The 23,442-nt window shown below is 41.1% G+C and overlaps 1 protein-coding gene and 1 long non-coding RNA gene across 16 annotated transcripts in view; one reads left to right on the top strand and one right to left on the bottom strand.

Annotated features, from left to right (window-relative positions):
* Positions 1 to 23,442, bottom strand: part of TNRC6C (trinucleotide repeat containing adaptor 6C) — a 120,829-nt gene continuing 97,387 nt past the window's right edge. For 8 of the 15 annotated variants that reach the window (XM_083428457.1, XM_083428467.1, XM_083428463.1 and 5 more), the window contains 8 exons: positions 22,879 to 23,046; positions 21,199 to 21,390; positions 20,606 to 20,749; positions 13,493 to 13,609; positions 9,091 to 9,285; positions 6,538 to 6,608; positions 4,566 to 4,705; positions 1 to 3,123 (listed from right to left, as the gene is read on the bottom strand). In XM_083428457.1, coding sequence (XP_083284583.1) covers positions 2,763 to 3,123; positions 4,566 to 4,705; positions 6,538 to 6,608; positions 9,091 to 9,285; positions 13,493 to 13,609; positions 20,606 to 20,749; positions 21,199 to 21,390; positions 22,879 to 23,046 — 1,388 coding nt within the window. In that variant the 3' untranslated portion in view covers positions 1 to 2,762. The remainder of the gene's footprint in view (positions 3,124 to 4,565; positions 4,706 to 6,537; positions 6,609 to 9,090; positions 9,286 to 13,492; positions 13,610 to 20,605; positions 20,750 to 21,198; positions 21,391 to 22,878; positions 23,047 to 23,442) is intronic. The other 7 variants (XM_083428465.1, XM_083428466.1, XM_083428468.1 and 4 more) reach the window with 3 other exon arrangements.
* LOC310672024 lies at positions 10,884 to 20,596 on the top strand. Its single transcript, XR_014508351.1, has 3 exons — positions 10,884 to 11,671; positions 18,019 to 18,063; positions 19,873 to 20,596. It is a non-coding gene; the product is annotated as an uncharacterized lncRNA (long non-coding RNA).

Genomic DNA, 23,442 nt, shown 5'->3' with positions numbered 1-23,442 from the left:
TTAACAGCCAAGAAAAACTGCAGTTTATTAAGTTTCAAAGAATCTTCGTACTCTTGAAAGCAACTTCTGGTGCATGTTTTTAACAATCACATTCTATGAGGAGAAATAACATTAAAAGCCACAAACTTTTTTTTTTATCTTTTCATCTCAGAGTTACAGACATCTTGAATTCAAAATGAAAGAAGGCAAAAAAAAAAAAAAAAGTTCAACAGGATGTATTTGCTTTTTTTCTTATGTCCATCCCCAATTTTAAATGATCAGGAGTTCTTTTTCTACAACTCATTACTAAACTTCAGCATGGAAAATTGTATTGACTATTTCAATCCGCACATAGGCACATATGTATTATATATATATAAATATAATGTGTGTGTGTGTCTGTGTGTCTGTGTGTGTATTAAGGGAGAGAGATATATATACACAATACATATGTAGAGTGCGTGTAATGACAATGAGATGCAAGCACTCTGAGAAAAGGGTATTCAGCTAAATACACTACGAAAACTTGAGAAAACACAAGTCTGGAACCCAATCTGTGCATAGTTCATGATCCTCTAGAAAACCAGCTTTTGTTGATTTGCAATCTTGCAGGACCCTTTTTAATTGGACAAAACCATTAAAAAGCTAATCTTTAACAAAACAAAAAATGTAATGCACAAGTTTCCTGATCCAAGCAGGCAGGGAGCACAATGTTCATATAATTTTTAAAAACATACTCAAAGGGTATGTTATTCCATTGTCTTTCTTCCTTTCAAAACAATCAAAAACATTGATCATTTTTAAACATAAAGCAATTTTTAATATATAAAGCACTCTTCAAACATCTATTTCTTTTGAGTCCATTATTTGGTAAATATGTAACTGCTACACATTAGATTAGGTATTTTTCTTCTTCTCTTACTGTCTTTTTATTTTTATTTTTTTCATTTTGTTTTTTAATAATATCTTCAGTGCTAGGAGTTGGGTTTAAAAAATACATGAAATGGTGTGGAGTTGCTCCTCGGGAAACCCGGCTTTCCTGAGACATCTTCCACCATGTGCAAGATAGTGATCACAATATTTTTCGCCACTCTTGACGAAGAGGAGGAAAAAACAACAAAGGAGTACACAGCAATGGCCAAAGAAAAGGATAAACAACAACAACAACAACAACAACAACAAACACTGTTCAATCCCAGAGCTCTGAAGTAGCATATCTTCATTCTGAAAATAGGTTTCTTTATGATGGAAGTCTATTTTTTTTCTTTTTTTTCAATTCCTTTTTTTATTTTAAAGTTTGAAGGAGGAAAAAAAAAGGTCTGTAAACAGGTGGGAGCCGAAACCGTAGGCTCCTCCAAAAGCAGTCAAAACCTATGTCCAAGTGCTTGTTTCCGTTCCGGCTTGCAGGGAACCATCCACTCTTTACAAGTATTTATGGCCACAGTTCAACAAGAGTTTTTTTTTTTTTCCTTTTTTAAAACTTTATATTCCGAATGGGGGAAAAAATGGTGCAATACTCCGGTATTTATTTCCTTGCATTAGTCCACAATAAAAAGCTGCTAAAGGTAGATATACATATTATTCTCCAGAGATACACACTGTAAGTTTTTTAAAATGCAGTAAGAGTCCTTGAGTAAACATTTACACGTGAATTGTCGCCAGCCCCTCCTATCAGTTTTTTTTTCAATTTTCTTTTTTAAAAACAAGTAGGATTAGCTACAAGAAGGGCTGTGGACACTCAGTGCAAAGTTAGAAGCTAATAACAATTAAACGTTTGACCAAATAGCAAATCAAAAGCATATACTGAGAAGTGGGGAAGGGGAAAGAAAGGAAAAAAAGTCACACAATTTGTTCAGTTGTACAACTGGCGCGCACACACGTCCATACGCTCACACATCTATCCATCTTTTTCCCCAATGCATACGTATAAGAAAGAACTTAACAAAAATATTCCTAGAGCCTGTTCTTTTGATTTCTGGTGCCGACCTGGAAGTGTAATAATAGAAAGTGTTCACATTTTGTTATTGGCCTGCTGGATTCAAGTATAGTTGCATGTTTGATATGTTTTTTTAAAAAACCTTCGTCTTCTTTTTTACTATTTTTTGGGGGGAGTTTTAAAAAAAAAACAATGACACAAAAAAGTAATGAAACAAGTGTAATGTGCATAGGCAAGACCCGTGGGAGTAGTGGACATGGATATTCCACCCCACCTCTCAATCCAAGTCGTACAGCTGAGGGGCATAGGATTTGTTCCCCCCTATGCTGCTGACTGCTGACGGGCTGGTCGGATGCCATCCCCTACTGATTACTGGATCCGCCTCTGGTAATGTGCATAATTATCACAGGCTCATTTTAAATAGGCTTTCTCACAACCCTCCCCCCCTTCATCCCTCCCCGACTCCCACAGTTGATAAAATAACCCTTTCCAGCCCAAATTCTGAAAAGTGCCCTTCATGATAGAACTAGTCTAAGCAGCTTTTATACGTCTTTAAAAACACCATACAAACATAAAAACAAAATTAAAAAGCCATTGGAAAAAAACCCACATAAAACCTATCATTAGCACGTGACACTGACCAAAGGGAGCCCATACTGTTGCACTAACAGTTCACAAGGACTTCGGCAGAGTTTCATAGTCGATATTGGACAGAGGTACTAAAAAAAAGGGCTGCCAGTCTGATCTATTAAAGCTGGATTCTTCGCGATGCCCTGGACTGGAAAGGGTTACCATTATTTTCCTTTAGTGCTGATGATTGTTACTTCCATTTTGTTTCTCTGGTGTCCTAGATGGACTCCCCGCTGAGAAGGTCACCTGGGAGCAGAGTATTCAAAGGCGTTGGGCTTCCGATAACCCTGCCGTCATCGGTGCTGGGTGGACCCCAAAGGCTGCTTGAGTACTGAGGGACCCCGCCCCAGAGCAGATCACTGCTCCCTTTGCCACCTAGGCAGGGGGTATTCCAGTGGCCTGCATCATTGCGCACCATGCCGTGTGAGCTGCTTGAGGAGCCCAAACGGGTCTGAGTGGTTCCAGTGTTGGACTGCCAACTGGAGGTGGGGGGCAGTGGCTGGCCTTGTGCTAAGAAACGGTTCACTTCCTCTTCTCCAGCGAACTCGGCCAAGATGGTAGTGTTCCCCAAAACGCACCTGAAAACAGAGAAAGACACAGAGATGCTCAAAGGTAAACCACACTCTTACCTGGGCTCAGAGAGGGGGATTTGTCTCAGGCTATTGTCATATTCTGTTATGAAACCTAATGCTATGAAAATCTAACAAATCAATCCTTATTATTTCTGTTTTAATGTATGATTATCTATATACTGCAATCATCACTCAGTGGAGGGAATGCTAGATGTACATAGGAAAAAGCAGGGCTTGAAGCTCACTGCACCAAGCAAATCTATGGATGAACGTAGCATACAAAGCGCACACACATTTATTTTGCATACTTTATTTTGTTTTGAATATATAGACTTCTGTAGACTTCAGAATTTATATTTCAGATGATAGACAACCTTTCCACAACCCATTTCTTTGGACCAGAATTCCAGATGCTTTGGATGACAACTTGCATAAGCCCTAGGCAGAGCAGCCATGCAGGCTGGGGCTGACAGGTACTGTGGTCCAAAACATCTGGAAGGTGATGCTGGATAGCAGGGGGTATATTAAAAATAACAGTCAATTCTACTTTGGCTGTCTCCTCAAAGACAGAAGTGGCTATTATTTTTCAATCCACGGCCTTTGGTTAAGGCTTGTGGTTGCTTGTTCAAATACCAAAATCATGGGTTTATTCTAGATCTGCATAATTATATTCCACATGTATGCAAGTGTGTGCCCATCCACTTTTCTCCTCCTGAGCCGCTTTGGTAGTGTGGTTGACAAGAGGTACCATGCAAAAGCTGAGAGGGAGGGAAAGGCATTAGGCTGTGTTTGGGAAACAAATATTTCACCTGGAAGAGAACCTCCTCATGTACCTTCTTCCGCTAGGAAATGTACTGGGCAAGAGCACTGCTTTCAGTTGCATGTCTCTGTGGCCTAAGAAATCATTTCTCTAATCCCTATCTTCACACCCTCCTGCATGTCTAGCAATGAACACACCACACAGTAAGCCAAGGGGTGGAGACTACTATTCTTCTTCTTAATTAACTCTAATCACTACTTCTGGCCTTACATAATGAAATGCTGTAAAAGTACTCCATATCCAAAGCTGAGACTGATCTACCATGTCTCTAGGTTTCCTCCTCACCAACCCACATTTAGGAATGCAGTGCGGGTTACTGCAAACATCAAAATGTTAAACTTATTTTTATTGGTTTTTAATTCAGCACAGGATAAAAGCTGCAGAAGCTTTGGGACTGCTGGCGAATGGAATTGGGAGTCCTAAATAGGAGCAAATCTACCTCTTTTGGAATTTGCCAGTTTTTATAGGCATATCCTGTATCATGACTTATCACTTAATGCCCTGCTCATGTAAATCTCACAGCTTAATTTTCGTTATTCAGTTCTTCTGCTTCTGCTCTTACAGACACACCAAACTAAGACACAGAGGTCACATATGAACCACAGCAAATACTGAATAGATTGCATACATATGCAGAGATTTCTGGGCCTTCGCTGCTTCTTCCTTGGAACTGTATCGAACCACAGCATTCCCTTGAGTCAGGTTCAGATGGAATGTAATAAGAGGACCGTGCTGCAAGCATAGAGTACGCAGTGTAGAGCCATCAATCTAAATGGAAAAGGAGCACAAATGAGATTGATTTCGAGGCGTCATGAGCAACTGCATCACATTGGTTTTAGCCAGCCTTTCTCCAAAACTTAACTGCACTCACTTACATTCTCTCTGGAGATCCAGTACAACAAGAGAACTCACACCCACTTCTTTCTCTTTCTGCCTGCTCCCCGATATCAGCATAGCTACACTCAAGCTGTTTCTGTAAAGCCTCTGTGCCAAGTATTTTGAGGTCATGTTCATTAAGTCTGAAAGCTTTAATTGGTAGGATTGCTTAATTACCCCATTAACCCAAAGAGAAATAAGACTTTAATCAGACTTGTCTTAACGTAAAGCATTTGATCTGGTTGCTAATGCTATGCATCTTCTGAGTCAGGGAACTTGTTTAAGATTATTTCCCAGAGTGAATTATTTCCCGGAGTGGTCGATGTGGTGCCGCCCTCCTGACACCAGCACTGCTGCCACTTACCAGGAGGGGGGGAGGGGGGGCAGTGGCCAGGTCTGGGCTGCACCGGCACACCAGTGGGAACATTGGAATGGCTCCACTGATGCACCTGCACAGTTCTGTCCTACTCTGCACTGTCCAGGTAAGGAGCAGTGATGCTGGTGTTGGGAGGGTGACACGGCCCCTCCACATCTGAAGATGGCTAAGATTTTTTTCCAGTTAGGGCAGACTCACTATACTAAGACTACAGTTTCTCCTGCAACTGAAGAGGAAAGTTGTGTATCTCCTGCATGGGCAGGTGGCTGAGCTGAACCCCATTTCTGGTGGCCATGCATTTCCATATGGGACCGAGTGGTGACTTTCTTCAGCAATTACATGGAAAAGTGGATGTGTGAGTAGAGTCACAGAATTGTAGAGTTGGAAGGGATCCCAAAGATCATCCCCTGCAGTACAGGAATCTCAACACACAGTCCCCCATCCAATCTGAAACCATACCAGACCTTGTTTAACTTTGCAAATGTTTTATAGCTGCACCACTAGGAGGTCAGATAGCTGCTCTTACTGCTTCCATAGACCACCTAAAGCCATCAGGTGAAATAGTGCACTTTCTGTAACATATACCAATAGCCATGCTACTGAAAGACAACCTTGTATATTTCTGGGTATCGAATCATTTGATGTCCCACTATTTTTAAGATCACATTTCTGCATTAGCTGATGGCCCCATTTTACATTTGACAATGAAACCTGCAAAAGCAGGAGGAAGAACTCTGTATTTTCAAGGCAGCTTGTGTTCAATGCTCATGCCTACTTCATGTGATATACTTTGCAAGGATTCAACCAATAAATGAATAGGTTAGGATAGGGTGGGCAAAAGGATCTGAGTGATCTGCAGTAATCACTAAGGAATTCTGACTCCCTTTGGTCAGAAGCAACCACCTTCCCTTTCAGATGCTGAAATAAAGAAAATTTGGGAAGAAACTAGGATTGGATTTTGGTGAGAAAGCACTGTGCTACTATTGAAAACAAGTATCTGGGCTCAGATCCCACAAACTTGGAAGTTTGCTCACTTCTGGGTAAGGAGATTCTATTTGAAATTTAGCAAACTTTGCAGCACTATATAAAAACACTGGGCTCTCAAGAATGAGGATTTGCATTTGGTTTTAGGTGTGTTTGCAAAGGGTTCAATGAGCCAATCCTAAAATGTACAGCACCCGTAATGAGTGCTTAGGACAGGATGCACCAGTAGCAGTGCTAATGCAGTGTCATAAACACTGACAATTATATAGCACGAGGATTTAGAAGCAAGATCCCAGTTTTTATCTCCCTGATATCTCAGATAGCCCATAGCTATTTTCTGAATTAATCAGGAAACTTTGCTTACCTGGGGTGTGAGGTTACGGAGGACCAGCCAGCTACTTGTTCTTCCTGAGCTGTCAGTACTCCACGCTGAGCCTATACCACAAAGAAAGGAAAGATTATGGAGAGCCCAACCCAACTTACTGAATGAAGGCTATACAACATGCAGGACACAAACATGAGGAATACAACTGCTATAGGGATTCCTAATAAGGAGGTGACTTATCAAATGCCCACGAACCTTTTTTTTCTTGGTAGTGGCCCTGAGACAGTACTGTAAATACCTACACCACCATCATGCATCAGATAACGTGGACTCTAGTCCATAAAAGCTAGCCTTTGAGGTGCCACAAGAATCTTTGCTGATTTTTTTGCTGCAGGTTACCCCTCTGGAAACTGCAGAACAGATGTCTCTCTAAAGTCAGTGATGCTATGTTTCAGTAGCTATGAGGTGAGCTTAATGGAATGATAAGCAACCTGTGGCCTTTTCTGTTGTTATCCTTTGACACTGTTATCTGTCAAGTTTTGTTTTACAAAATGGCCAGATCATGATTTTAAAGATTGTGTTTAAAGACAATAGTTTCAAACGCTCAGAAGGCAATTTCAAAAGGATATTGCTGCTTCCACACCTCCTGATTTTCAGATATGCCGAGTTAAGGCCCCAGGAGTCCAGCTTATCATATTTGAATAGGTGATGTGACAGGGTAATTGCACAGAGCAGAATGCCATGTAAGGCACGGGATGAATGAAACAGATTAAGAACGTATCTTCCAGCTGTGATCCAGACATCTAGCACCCATTATATGTACACTAAAGCAAGCAAATCAACTCTAGATTTCTAGTTCATTATTTCCTCTGCACTAAGGCAGTGTTAATTGCTGAACCTGCACTGCTTCGACATTTAAATGGCAGCATTTTAAAAAGGCACATGACTTCCAAAGTCAGGTGGGTTACTGCACTGAAGCTGAAATTTGAATCCTTATTATTTGGCCACCAGGTGGAGCTCATAAAAAGCCAATAATGTGTGTTTTTCAAAGGGTTGATGAGAGCATTTCATTTCCACACTTACTGGTAAAACAATAAATATTGTGACACGTGAAGAAATCCATCTGAAACAGTGTATGGTGTGTGAAACAGAAGTAGCCAAATAAATGGATCATAAAGTCAGGACAGGGATAAACCTTTTTATGGATTTTGCATCTTATGGGAAGCTATGTATGTCTTAGTTATACATCTTCCCTTCATTCAGAATTAACTTGCAGTTTGGCAAATAATTGCCATTGCTTTCCAGAGGATTCTGCCTGGTACTGCACTAAGGGCCCACACTTATTCAGGAACATTTGGGTGTGATGGGATCAGCTGAAGAATTTTCATTAGCGGTTTTTTAAAAAAGCAAATCTAGTAAAGCCATCATAAGAAAAGACTGCTGGATCAGGCCAAGGGCCCATCTAGTCTAGCATCCTGTTCTCACAGTGCCCAAGCAGATGCCTGTGGAAATTGGCAAGCAGGACTTGAGTGTAAGATCCCTCTCCACTCAGCAAGTATCCAGGACTTCTGTCCCCTTTCCACTCAACCTTCTTCCTAGCTGATTGCTCATCCCAATCATGGCTTGCCTGAATCTTTGAAATCTCGGAATATAGCTGTTTTGTGCTATAGTAAGCTGTGCCACTTGTGCTGATACTCCAACCAATTTTGCACTAGAATCAGTTATCATGGAGATCAACATGGTTCCCATTAGGACTGTGCAGAACAACCAGTAGGAAAACAGTGGCAAAATAGGTGCAATCATTCTTCAAAATGTTGATCTCATTTCTGCTTTTCCATGAATTCCAGAAGCGTAAGATAGTTATGTCCCATTTGCAGCACAAACACCTAAGTCCCTCTTGCCTTTAACTGCATAGCCCTTGCTTACATTACAGTCTGAGGTTTCAACAAGACTCTCTTGTAGCCTGTTTTTGCCTTATGGGGTAACATGCCTCGTTTTACAAAATTCTGCTTAGCATATGTAGTACAATTGTGCATTATTTTCTCTACAAAAATATGGGGGAGCGGACAGAGAAAGCTGGATCAATACCACTTTCAGTAACTTGCAGTGATTTGGTAAATAGGTATGAACTTATATACCAAATGATATAATCATGGACACCAACAGCAAACTCATTCTCTGAGTGTGGATCTTATCATTCATGCGGAAGAGAGAGGTGTTTGCAGGCTTGGGGGGGGGGGGGGAGACCTCAGCTGAGCTTATTCCCCAGTAAGTCTTCAATGGCTTTTATCCTGAATTACTGAAAGCACAACTGCTAATAGCACATAGAAATGCACCTGCCACAGAGGAAATTACTGAGAAAAGTACTTTCTGGGGAGAACTGTCACGTCTGACTGGTTGCACGAATTTTCCATCTCAGGAATAATCCAGCAAATGAGTGCATTCCACTCACCCTTTGAGGCCTACAGATTTGCTACATTAAAAAACCTGAACACAGAGAGGGGATAAGAACAAAAAAGTTGTTGCGTTGCCCCCCCCCCCCCCAAAAAAAAACAAGGAAAGGAAAGGAAAAAAGACAGGAGTCATGAATACCAGAGGAGTAAGAGCTGGTCCAACCCAGTTGGCTGGCACCCCAAGTAGACGATGGCTTGGTGTTTGTTAAGCCTGGAGGTGGTCTTGTAGGAGCAGTAGTGTTTCTGGGCACCTTCCACAGTTCATGGGACAGAGAGGCTTGTGTGTGAGAAATTGGGCCAGAGGACCACGTTGATTTGATGTCTGACAGTTTACCTGCAACAGAGAAATGCAATTCATGTATTTGTTAGAATGTAGTATAGGGACACTGAGTGATCCCCAGGGTTCTGTTCTCCTCTTTACACCAACATAATAAGTACTAAAGCAAACACTGATCATAACTGGCAGAGCTTCTCTTGCTAATATATCTGCATAATTAATCCACCACCTTTAAAGATTCCAGATTTGTTCCTCCTGGTTTGGACAAAAGTCCCATTAGCGAATGCTTCCGGAGTCCAAACTGTAAGATCTGAAATTAATCTGACTTCTGAATAAAACAAGTTACTTACAGGTTTTAAATGACTAGGCACGTAACATTAGTCTTTTTTCTTCTTCTTGAACTGGAGGAACTGTCATGTTTGTTTCTGGGTATGCTAGAGGTTATGGTGGATCAAGTCCCCTGCTAGTTCCAAAAGTGATCTGCTGACAAGCCCCATTGCCCCATCACCATATTTCATGCCTTCTCCTCTTCCTCCTCCTCCTTCTCTATCCACAGGAGGAAGAGAATTGCTGACATCTTAAGTTATTGCCCAGCAATTACCCTGGGTGCTCTCCAACTGTTTCTAGATAGCCTGAAAGCAGTAAGAGACCACATCAGGCTGTTTCTTGCTTAACAATATGTTAACTGTTTCCTCTCCTGTTATCAGTAGAGAAAGGATGATGGGAGTGAAGGATGCAAGAGACAGGGAGATCTTGCTCCTTCTGCATCCTTTAGTCATAGAGTATTACTGAATCTACACTATCATTGGCATTCTTGTACCTTGGCAGCTGTTACTTTGGCTCTCAGAGGGGAGAGAGTTGACCTCTCAACTGCCATCCCAGAAATGAGAGAAGCATCTTTCTCTCCTTCTTTCTGAGGAGGGAGTGAAAGAGAGAAGGGAGTTCCTCATCTTGTTATCTCCTATATTAATCTGAAATGTTTCCACAAGGACCCCTCATGGCACAACATTTATTCCTACAATCACATATCCCTTTCTGATTCCTTTTAATCATCACTACCAGAAATGAATGGTATGTGTTCAATGAAAGCAAAGAAATGCACATTATTAAGCATCAATCATATAAATGATGTACTTAGAGGTCAGTAAGAAAAATGCAAGATAACTTCCCAGCCTTAAAATATTTTCACATGTGTATAAAGAGAGGAAGCTGATTCACACATGCAGTACTAAACACATTTACCACGGTGTATGCCCTGTGCTGTGAGAGTGTAACTTAAACACACAGCCTTGCCCCAATGTGAACCTCAAACTTGTGTGGCCTTCCTTAAAAAAAAAAAGGGGGGGGAGAACCAGGACCTAGTCCTTATGTTGTGTGCAAACTGTACAGCTGTGATGTGTGTGAATTCACTTGCAGTCAAGTTGGTTCTCCTTCTAGATACAATTTTTTCAACAAGATGAACTCAAAGGATAAAAATGTTAAATGCTGCAAAAATGGTCTTACAAACCATGTGAGTCTGATTTAAAAGTAATATTCAATGTTGAATCTTCATTTTTTTAAAAAAGAAAACATTTTCAAAACAGTTTTACCATTATGTCACTGGTTCTCACATGGTTAGTGCACAATTCACCAGAGACTTACATTGTTAAGAAGTATATAAATGATAAGTAAAAATAGGAGGAGAAAAGCTATATGAAGGAACAGTGCATAAAAAATAAAATTAAGGGTAAGTAAACTTGTTTTATTTCCTTTTAAAGAATTGTTAACAGGTAATCTTTTAAAAATACACGCTTTACAGCTTAAACTAAAGAGCTGAAGATTTAAGATTGTATCCACTGAGGCTGTCCTTTTAATGCAGGACTTCTGCCTGTGCAATGGAATTTCCTCTCCCTCTCTTATCCCCATGCCTGTCATCTGATCAGGAGGGTTGGGGGAACCCCCAGAACAGATTTGGGGGGAGCAGCACATGGGAAGAAGATATTCCACTGCACAGACAAAAGCCCTTGAGCTGAAAGAAGAACTTGGTTGGATACAAGTCCTAATGGGTATATAAATATAAGAAACCAAAAGCATGGGCTACCTGAGCACAGGTCTGCATGAATGTAAATGACATTGGTGAGCTGTAGAAAAAGTTTCCACAACCCACCAAGATCATTTTCATTCATGCAGACCTGTGCTCGTGTAGCCGTTTTTGGTGTCTATTCTGCGTTGTTTGCCCCATATGGGTCCCAAAGCACCCCCGTGGAGAGGGGAGATCTGAAATACAGTATAATATTCCAGCTGTACACCAGTTTCTCAGGACTTCAGGCAGTGTGGGCTTAGTAAAGAAAAACAGCTGAGCTTTCCCTATTACTTACAGATTTCAGCTTAAACTGCCCATTAAGAAATTCACAGTTACTGGAATTATCATTTGGACTATCTAGGCTTGCATCCTGCTGTGGTGGTAGGTTACATATTGTTTACATCAAGGGGGCAAAAGTACTGTAAGAAGACCATGTAACTCAAAAGAAGAAAAATAAATGTTCAAAATATTTTTGAGGTTTTGGGCTACAGTAAAAAAAACATCAGATCCATGGGCTGTGCAGTTGCTGGCTGAAAAGGAGTTCAGCATTCCTTTCCATTTTCAGCAGTGGGAAACCCAATACCCTCACAGTCTTCAGTCTGGAGACCAAAATAAAACAGTATCATGTCAACATATTAACATTTTGATCATGGCTCTCAAAAATTACCTATCTGCTAGATGTTAAGTGTCTTATTTTGGCCAATCAATTAAAATGCATAAATTTATAACTGCAACATTGCTGGCGTTTTGATTCTAGTTAGGGTAGGCCTGGCAGTATCTGCAGGTTGAAGCCCCACGTCTCTGGGAGAAAGTTAGGTGGCAGTGGCAAGGGTAACTTGAGAAAGTTTGCATATACAAACTCCTCAGCACTGCTCGGGAAAAAAGTAAGCAGTAAGCACCTGTTCTCGCAGTAAAAGCACTGTGCCAAACCCCTTCTAGTGTGTGATATGCAATGTGGGGGTGCATGGCACAATTCCTTCCAGGGTGATTAAAAGCCGCACTGGCTGCTTCCTTCCTGGTTCATGGGCAATGTGAGATAAGGCACAAGTTACCCTCCCCTTTGCTGACCTAGCCCCTGTCTCCAGGTAGGAACAAAATATGTGCACAGAAACGACCCTATTCCTTTTGAAATGAAGAGAAAAGAGAGGAGAGGAGGAGGAGGAGGAGGAGAAGCTGGGCCTTCCCATGAACTCCTACAACATGAAGGGATCAAGCTCATCACCTTTTCCTATCTATGGCGCTGGGAAGAAAACCAGGCTAAGCATTGCCAAAAAACCTTTTATGGCCTGTTTTCTTCACCCCTTCCCCAGGTCAAAGAGGAAGTCACAGGACCAAGACAGTAGGGCTTTTTGCTTCAATTTGACAAAAGTTTAGGCTGGCCCTGAATAAGGCAAGCTATTTATTGTTTGGAAACAAATTTTACCTTTACAATACAAGCACAGGTGTTCATTTTGTAATAAGATGCATCATATGAAAAGGGCATGATCAAGAAGGCCACTTGGGAATTTAGAGATGGGCAATAAGGACACAATTTGTTGCTGCCCCCCACCCTGACCCCCGTTTTCCCAATTGGGTCCACTTGCACTTATTGGCCCCAGGGTGGCTGAACAAAGCAAGATTGCTGACAGCATCTTGAAAATTGCTGGGTATGTGTTAGAAATAATGCAATGGAATTTCAGCCACATGTATGTTGTCAGTGACCACACTGCCCACTTTCTGCTTCATCAAGACATTTGCTGAGATGGGTAGGCAAAGTTGGGAAGGGAAGGGAGAACAAGGAGAAGTGAAAGACTTTGGTTGTATTGATCAACTTATTTCCAGGAAATGAGAAACACAACATCAGACAAGCTATGCTCTTTATTCCACAACTTCTGTTGATGAAACAGTATAAGCTAGTTTGAATGACGGTCAAAAGCTTTCCTGTTTTCATGAACAGAATTTAGTCCAATATGCACCAAGGCGTTGGCACTCTTATCTAATTTATGTTTCTCATTTTGAAGTATTTTCAGTGCCAAACATCCCCATTACATATTCATCACTGCCAAACTCTCAGGACAGTTACTGGACTGAAGGAGCATAGTATGCAAAAGACATGCGGCACACCTATAGGACCATCATTACCACATTGAGCAGAAGCCTTTCAAGAACCTCCTCTCTTTGTGGATAAAGAGGGACTCTAAGTAGAAAGACCATTGGTCGTACCTGCAATGCTAGGTGCGGATGCAATGCTGCTGAAAGAGCTACTGTAGCCGGAGGCACTAAGTGGCCAGGCACTCGATGAAGGCAGCGTGGCATTCTGAGATGATGTTGGGGATGACCCTGCAGAACCAGCAAAGAAGCAACTAAGAAAGATGGGCAGAATGGTGTCTACTGTAGCATATGCAATTCTAACACCGTCATGTGCAAACAGAAACCATGCAAGGTAAGATGCTAACCCAGCCTTGCCTTTGAGGTCTAGGAATGAAATGTTATAGGAAGCATGATCCGATGCAGCAGAACTAAGTACAAAAAAGGGTGGCACAGTGACAAGGGTAGTTGTGCCCATGCAGAAGGATACATTCTAACTCTCCTTAAACTGTTATTTCCAAGAAGGTGACATTCATTGCCACCGTATCCAGGATACATGAATCGTAGATGAAAAATGTTTATGAAAATGCAGCTATATCAGTTGTGGTGACTCATGTGTCAGAAAGTTAAAAGCATCGTTCTGTGCAAGGCAGGTCAGACAGATGTGCTCATCTCAGCCCCACTTGCCTTCGAGAATCCCTGCAACTGTCGCCAGCCAATCCCACCCCCTCCAGCTTTGTGGCATAGGATGTTCCCACAAGCCTCAGCAAAATAAGTCACATCACAAGCCAAGGCCAGAGCTGCAGGACCAAATGCCTCCACAGATCTGCCCTGGGAGCTGAGTGTCTAGTGCTCTGCAGCCACTGTGCAACTGCCACATTCAGGCTGTTGAAAACCAATAGGGTGGTCAAGTTGCTAGAAGCCACCTGGAATTATAAATTCTGTTGTAATGCTTCTTAGACAGAGGCACACAAATTACTTTAGAAGTTATTTATATAGTCAGAAAGGCTAAACATGACTTTCACACATGGCATCTTGTTGGTATGGGTAACTTATATATGAAGGAAGAATCTCAAGGGGGAAAGCCCAAATAATCGAATCCAATCTAACATTAGCATTACTATACAAGTGGACAACAACTCTATTCTAATAAATTAAGGGACTATCCAAGTTTTCAGATGTGGTGAAGCAAACATCAGCCATTCATCTTAAAGGCTTAAGGATCCCACGTTGAACTCGTCTATGGTAGATTGTGTTGTGTGAATATATCCTCTGCTTGAGGTACCTTGCTATATTGTTGTGAAGACTAGATGTATATGTGAATGGTTTTTTTAATAAGAGAACCGCTCTTTAGTGACTGATTTGCTGCATTATGTCTTGCTCTTGCACCCAGCATTTTCAGTAATAACAGAGGGCCGATCCATATGCTGTGCGGCTGCAGCACCCACATTCAGAGGACTCAAATAGGGCTCCCTGGTTTTTATTTCTCTGTCTGCTCAAACACTGAAAAATATGCAGGCACTGTGATGGGACATCTGTGCATGCCTCACATATCCAGCCCCTTCTCTCCATGCCTTGCAAGTTACTTGTGGTCATAGCGTAAGTATCTTGTATTGGGCAGAGGACAGACTGGACTGGCATGCATGAGATGTACAGAGATGCTCCTTTCTGTCTAACATCCTATCACACCACCTGCATGCATGTCTGTGAGGCTTGGGGGGGGGGGGCAGAGGGGAAGCAGATCTCTTCCGAGCCTAGTTGAGCTTTTTGCCTACATTTGCTACCTCTACAATAAGATAATGTCTAATGTATATAAATTCAGAAAATGGAAAGTTGATGTTATTTTCTGAGTCTCAAAAAAGGTTGGCCGTTATCTTGTACAAGTATTTCATAACAAGATAACTATACATACTAAAACCAATTGTAACACAAAGTTGTGTGATAACTTCTGCTCCAGGATCAATGCTCCAGTGAAAAACCAGCAGTATAAACCCACAAAGAAACTGCATGATGCTGCATAATGTTTTGTGTATCCCACACTCATGTGGACTGCATCATCCCAGACTATGAGGAAGTCAGTTGAGCAGTCCGTGAGTGTTGCATGAAACCAGTGCTTTAGTTCCCATGAGCATATATATACTTGAATGGCTCCCATGCTTCCAGGAAATCAGCAAATCAACCTGATTATATGTTCTCCATATATGGTGGTGATCCTGCCTTAGCACATAAGGGGGGGGAGTTGGATCTATGGAAAATTATGAAGGAAAATATTACTAAAATTACTTTGAAAGTCTTGGAAGCAGAATGCTTACATTGAGTCAATAAATGTAAGAAGATTATAAGTGGTATACACCTCAATTTTACTCAGAGTAGAACCATTTAACTTAGACCTAACTTAGTCATGTTCATTTATTTCAGTGGGTCTGCCATGAGTAAACTTAGCTGAACACAACTCTATGGCTCAGCTCACATGAATGAACCTCACACGCTTGTGCATTCATTCATTCCCTCATGTATTCTGATTTCTTCCCATACTTCCTAGTTCTCAGCAAAGCATAGTTTGCCATTTCAGCATGGTTTGCCTTCAAACCAGAACTAGAAACCAAGATCAAATGTTTGCTAAGAACCAGGAAGTGTGGGCAAGGACTGAAACATCTGAGGAAAGGAAATAATAAGTCAGCCTGAGGCTCATTCATTTAATGAAAAAGCATGGTTTGGCATTACAGCTGAAGTAAGTCAAAGTTGCAGCAATGCAGATACTGTGGTAAAAATATACCAGTGAAAGAGTAAAAGCCTGAGAAGAGAGATCTTGCACTGAAGACACTGGGTAGGTTCACAGTAACTAAAGCATAATTTAGCAATGAGAACAAGCCCAATCTTTCTGTGGGCTTGCATTCTATCCACTTCTCTTCCAACATGGCTGTGAGGAGGAATTACCATGTCCAAACCAGTGCATCTTAACTATGGTTAGTGACAATAAGCCAACTTTGAGCTTGAGCCATAATTTATGAAGCTGGCCTATTTTCACTAACCATAGTTAAGTCTAACCACAGTCTAGTTTTCAAATGATCTCCTTGTGCTTGCATCACAGGGGGAAGAGGGTGAGCCCAAGCCCAAGGGAAATTGAGGCACATTTTAATAACATTTTACTGTGGTTTAACATTATGTCCAAACACAGACAATCTATTTTGGTGTGAAGATTGCAGGTATGATGCCCTCTATCCTCATATACAATGAGAGAAAATGAACTGGAAAAGGTGTGAATCTAAGAACGGTGACCTAGATTTGATGCAGGTAAAGTGGAACTGTCAATGATCATGACAAAAAGGCATGACAGAACATTCAATCTGCATTGAGGGCAAATAGCTGTAATACAGAAACAGCTGTGGATGAAGATTTGTCCGCAACCTCTAGCAGAAGGCACAGTCATTAATGACTGTAAGAAGACATCTCTGGCAATGCATTCACAGCTGTGCTCATGCCAGCTGCTGAAAGAACAACACTCAATACTGAATGTACAGGGTATTTTTGTATTACTAACAGAGAACCTGAACATCCAGGCAGCATGTATAAGATAGATAAAATTATGGTAGTAAGTATGCATACGAAGATGTGTTGATAAATAGGCATCAGGGTGCCTCAGCTAGTTGCAAAGTCACAGGAATTATGTCAACCATACTAAAATTAAATTTGCATTAAAAAAATGCAGATAATTTTTCATTGTGCAATATAATAACCAAGATAAAGGTAAAGGTACCCCTGCCGTATGGGGCAGTCGTGACCGACTCTGGGGTTGCGCGCCCATCTCGCTTAAGAGGCCGGGGGCCAGCGCTGTCCGGAGACACTTCCGGGTCACGTGGCCAGCGTGACGAAGCTGCTCTGGCGAGCCAGCACCAGCGCAGCACACGGAAACGCCGTTTACCTTCCCGCTATAAAGCGGTACCTATTTATCTACTTGCACTTAAGAGTGCTTTCGAGCTGCTAGGTGGGCAGGAGCTGGGACCGAACAGCGGGAGCTCACCCCGCTGCGGGGATTCGAACCGCCGACCATATGATCGGCAAGTCCTAAGCGCTGAGGTTTTACCCACAGCGCCACCCGCGTCCCATAATAACCAAGAAGCAACACATAAACAAAACAAGTTTCCATGATTCTATATGTGCATTCTGATGCTGAGCCCTGAGAGTCTTAGGAATGCTTCAAATGCTAGAAAAATCTTGTCATCTACAAAAGGCTTCACTGTTCACAGTCTGTGCAGTAGAAATATATCCTGCTCTTTTCATCACCTTGTTTTCCCCATCCAGAACAATCTACTGTCCTTCTGTTACCCACACTTTTCCTTTCAAAAGATTGGTCGGAGACAATTCAGTTTGTAAATCCACTTTAAACTATGGGTCAAATGATGTTTGGAGGTTAGTACTAATTTGCCTAATTTTGATGGCAAACTGTGGTTAGAGGAAGCTCTAAAACAGAAAAGGGAATCATAACTCTTTTGGGGTGGGGTGGTGAAGGATTGGAATGTGATTTCTGAACCATGAACCTGGCCACTTCATTATTGAGGAGTGCACATGTATAAATGTTCACAGAATTATACAAAATAAATATTTTCCGTAAGTTTTTCTGGTTTCCATATTATTTTACAACATCAATTTCTACTTTACAGTATGAAAACAGCTTTGCCTATGGGCTGAATAGCTTCTGCATTAAGGTATGCATTAGAACAGGGCTGTACAACTTCTAATCATAGTTTGGAGTTCAGTCAAACTGAAGGCTACTTTTATATTTTTACTAATGCAAGAGTACTACATCATATGGTTAATAACTGAAACTCATTTTTCTTGAAAATGTTAATGCTGCATTTTCTTTAACCCATTCTCCGTTAACCACTTTTCTTTCTATACTGAGAAACAGCATACTTTGTTCTTTCTTCAAATCCTGTATTTTTCTGCTTCTCTATCCATAGGTGTTTCTGCCATCACTCCCCTATTTTTTTCTATGCTTCCTATAGCACTCTTCTTCCCCCTGTACAGATCTCATAGTATCCAAATTTCCATTTTTTCTCTACAACTTATGATTCCTCTCCCCCACTCCACAAGTCTACACTCTCATTACCATCTCTCCCCCCTCATTCCCCCCTCTGCCTTGTGGAGTTTGATCCTTCAACCAAAGTAATGCTCAGCAGTGAAATAATCTCAGAAGCAAATTAGATGTTTCTGGGTTGTTGTTGTTGTGTGTGTTGTTTTTTAAACAGTTTAAGAGCGGGTCCAGTGTGTTTATCTGTCATGAATCCAATTAGGATGCTGGTACTGGGGGAAAGCAAGGAGCTAACACCTAATGAAAATTGCCCCTCACTCATCCACTGAAGCTGCTATTTGCAGCCATATAGTACCTGTATGTCTTCATGATGATAGAAACAGAATCTTGGAAATGAGTTATAATTGTGAAAATGATGGAAGGAAAAGGAAACCCCCTTTCCTTTCTGCCAGGAAATGATAGAAACCCCACCCCAGCACCTCAGTAGCTCAGTTATTTCCACTGCACACTCCACAGTTGCCATTAAACTGTTAAAAAGGAGCTGGAGAGCTAATCATAGATCATGTCTAGCTGCACTCACAGAATGCAAAAGGGTCATTCAGTGCAGCTGGGTGGGTGAATAAGCTGCAAAAATCTGACACCAGTTCCATCTTGGAATCTAGGGAGAAAAGGGCCAAGGCAAATGTAGTGGTGCATGCATCCTTTCAACCCCACCCACCATCTTTGATGGGTTTTCAAGGCTCCCACAAATATGAGGCAAAGGACCACAAATAATGGCTATTTTTAATTCCCTTAAATTCCAAAGGGATGCCACCAGGCAGGAAAGGGAGATACACTAAGTTCACTGGCCTTATGATTTACAGCCTGGGTTGAGAAGAACGATATTACAGTACATGTAGGAAACAAAAGGCAGAGAGCTTTGTACATACATGCAAATGTCTACTACTGACTGTAATCTCTTATTCTTATGTGTCTAACTTCTATGTAAAATGTACATAGATGGCGTAACGGAGACAAACAATTATTTTTTCCAGCCAACAAATCCAAGAACATAGCTGAAAAATACACCCAAACATACAGAACTTCTAAGGACAAAACTGATACATAGTCATCCTTGAAGATAGGGAGTGAAGCAGCTCAATCTATAACTGGGAGGCCTGTTAAATGTAAATTACCAACACAACTATACTCCAGTTAGTATTGTTGCTACTGGACTTCCACTGGGCAGTGCAAGTCACTTCAATATAAGCCAGGCATCTTCAGATGCAGCGCTTGTTTCTGCTACTTTAGAATGCAGTTAGTACAGTCAATAGCCTGGTGTTTGAGGAAGCTCAGATAAAGATGTGACAAAGAACGTTCACTATATAGGGCCTTTATTTTTATATATATTGCCTGCTTCTAGGTTTAGTGATGGGTCAGCCCATTTTCTCATCACAAATGACACCCCATATGAGATTTATGATATTCACTTTCTTGTTAACAGGACAGCTGCTTGTAACTGGATTATGACTTCACAGCTGTAATGTACAGGAAAAAGGAAATCTTTACTGAAGCTCAGGGGTGACATAGCAACTTCTGATGAACATGGAAGACTTGTCCACTAAACTAAAACTTGTACAGGCTTAAAATTCCAAAGATGATGATGAAGTCTTCAAGTGATACCCTTACAGGTCAAAGTCAAAATAAATCAAAACTCCCTTGAGATGTTCAAGCAGAAACAGCTATTATGAAATACAGTAGATATTCAGGCACAGTTTTGAGTTACATGAGTGTAAGGACCAAAACTAGACATGACATTTAGTGATGTGCATCTTTCTCTATTTGCCTTAAAAATAAGATAAAATTCAGCACTAGGAGGTTGTGAATTGAAAGCAGAGAGGAAGGGGAGGCTTAGTCATTCCCCTGTCTGGCTCAACCTTTCCCATAAGTTGAAAGAACAGCTGGAAGGGAGTGGTTTTCTTGGGTGGGAAAGCAGCCAGCAGAGAAGGTTGACATAGGGCTGTTCCCTGCTATTCTGCTGGTTAAACTTGTAGCCACCCAAGGCTGTTTATAGCTTAAGAACTAAATCCTTAGGGAACAAATACAATTGCAAATTATGTCAATTCTGGTCATGAGTACAGATGGCTTTCAGACTTGGGTATACTATAAAAACACAGAAGTTGAAGAGAAAGGAAGGGAAACAATAAAGGCAACATGACACATGGATATTACTCTACCTCCACTCTTGAGTAGATAGCGATTAACATCTTGTATGGTGGTGTTAATAGTTGGCCCTGTTGGAACACTTCCAGGTGTAACGTCAGGATCATTCTCAGGGTCAATGTTCTGCAATCCTTTCCATGGTACCCCAGGATGAAATTCTGTTTGGGGGGAAATAAGATGACATGACATTTCTTACCAAGAGCCACATGTGTGGGAAAAGGTACCGTTGCGCAGAAGATGAAACCAGGTACACAACTCTCTGGTGAGGGAGTGGGCATTTTGATAAAAAGTATAAGAAAAACATTTTATAAGGGAGGTTTGGATGGATGGATCTTGTTGTCCAAATTCAGTGCTAGTATCAGGCAGGTAGGAAGTTTTATCCCAGTTCACACCAGGATAAAACATTTTATGTGCCTGCATGCCTCGCCCAACAACAGCGTGGCAAAATGTTCCTCGTACTTTCATCTTACGGAAGACTGCAGCTGGAATGAGCTGCACTAGTATGTTAACATTTGGATACTGAAAGCATGGCCTCAGTAAAGGGGTTTGTATCACATTTCAGATACCTTCAAGCTCTAAAAGCTAGAATATATATATTTTTTGTTACCTGGTGGCCAGTTGATACTGGAGCCATTGGAGATTTTATCACTATCAGATTTGGCACGTGACCAGCTGTGAGGAACGGCTACAGGAGGACTAGCTGGTGACTCGTTGTTTTGAATCAGATCATACCGGCCATAAGAGTCATCAATGGAGGACTTTCCTGGAGGACCAATACTCAGACCTCCAGGGATAGCACCTAGAACAAAGAAGGTGGGAAGACAGCACAAGATTATTAAGAGCATGGTTAACATTTGGCTCCTTCTCTTATTGGTAGTCACTATAATTTTTCTTTCTTTGTTTCAACAGAAATTAGCAAAGCAAAGTATCATTCATACAACACATCTGTAACACTGGCCAGTTAAGTGAAAGATAGCAGGTTAAACTGGGGCTGAAAGGTAGCTAACACAGTTCAAAAGTTATCTATCAAAGATTCGTGAGATTAAAGCTGCTACTGGGTGTAAATCTTACTGAACACACAGTGGGACCTGTTTCAGAACAAACCTGCATGGGACTGATTTGCTACTGATAAAACTGTCAAGCAAAGTTAAAACAAAAGGACTCTAATAAAAAATGTAAGATACACAACATGGCATTTTGCTGAGTGTCAGCAAAAGCACTTTGCTATATGGATCAGTAAATTAAGATCCTTAAAAATCTTATCAATATACTCACAAAATGTAAATGTTTTTAAAGAGCACAGTATTAGCTATGAGTTTAGAAAATGGGAGTTTGAAACAAGAGCAGGGAGCTAAAATAGGTTTCTCTCATTATTGGGCTAAAATGTATAATGACAGTAAGGGCAATACTGAATTTTCACTTCTGCTCTGCATACATTTGTTGTAGTCTGCATTCAATTTACATTAATGTGATGAATTCCAAACAAAGTTGATAGGTATTTTGCACTCTCTTTGGGGTATGTTTTTTTGAAAACTGCTCACCTAAGTGAACCTCTGCCCCTGCCAACTTCTCTTAACAGCTCATAAAATTTAAGATTTAAGGATTCATGAGAAAAATATAACACATGTGTAATTTAATTTTCTAACTGTGCATTCTATGCTTACCTGTTTGGAGATTAAATCTGATTGAGTTCAGTGGGGCATACTTCCCAGTAAATGGATATAAGACTAGCCTAAGCCACTCAAAAGTCGAAATGCTTGATGTTCTGGACTTTTCAAACTGATTTTCCCTTCTTGTTTTTTTAGGCCATTAACATTTATTATGACCAATAATATGAGCAATGAAATCAGTATGAGCAGTAATATGTGGGGGGGGTGGGGGTGGGGGTGGGGGAATTACAAGAATAAGATATTTGCACATACAAATGTTCCATTGAGAAATTTATATTCTGTTAAGTACTTTGCAATGCCCATTGCTAACCTGGGGTCGGGGGAGAGAATACAGTGGTACCTCGGGTTACATACGCTTCAGGTTACAGACTCCGCTAACCCAGAAATAGTACCTCGGGTTAAGAACTTTGCTTCAGGATGAGAACAGAAATCGTGCTCCGGCGGTGCGGCGGAAGCAGGAGGCTCCATTAGCTAAAGTGGTGCTTTAGGTTAAGAACAGTTTCAGGTTAAGAACAGACCTCCGGAACGAATTAAGTACTTAACCCGAGGTACCACTGTATCGGAAAAACATGGAATCTTGCAGTTGGACTTGATGTATTTAGAATGATGACACATACCGTGCTTGCTAGGATTCTGGTCAAGTGGAGAAGCAGCACTGGAGAGATTATCCATTGAGTTGGGATGTGTCCACTGAGGAAGGCGAGATTGGGACTGAGAAGTGTCCTTCACTGACAAACCACCAGGAATGTCCATGCTGTTTACATTCATGTTTGGGTTCAGTCCAGCTAAGAGGAAGTAGGCAGGCTATTAAGAAACCCTTAATCCCCGATTCTTGGCATTTAATCACACTTTACTTTAAGCTGAAGTCACAAGCTAATCTTTTTACGTCTACAAGTAATGCAAACACGGGTTAAAGCAGCAAGGGCCCAAGAAGTAAATTGGGAGGGACAGTCTATTACAATCACCAAGTATCTTACAACCACCTAAACTGGTACCTACCACTACATTTTCTGTAAGTTAATTTAAGACTTAAGTTCTGTCAGTCCTAAACCTTCTACCATTCAGACTCATTCAGGGATCCTGGATTCTAATATTATACAAGATAAAAAGAATATAAGTGCTGCCTGAGTTTTGTTATACTGATTTTATTCTCTGCTTCTGAAGTTTTTAACACTGTGCCA

Source organism: Podarcis tiliguerta, assembly GCF_965153285.1.
Source record: "Podarcis tiliguerta genome assembly, chromosome: 2".
NCBI classification, from domain to species: Eukaryota; Metazoa; Chordata; class Lepidosauria; order Squamata; family Lacertidae; genus Podarcis; species Podarcis tiliguerta.
This window is presented reverse-complemented; position numbering and strand designations above follow the sequence as displayed.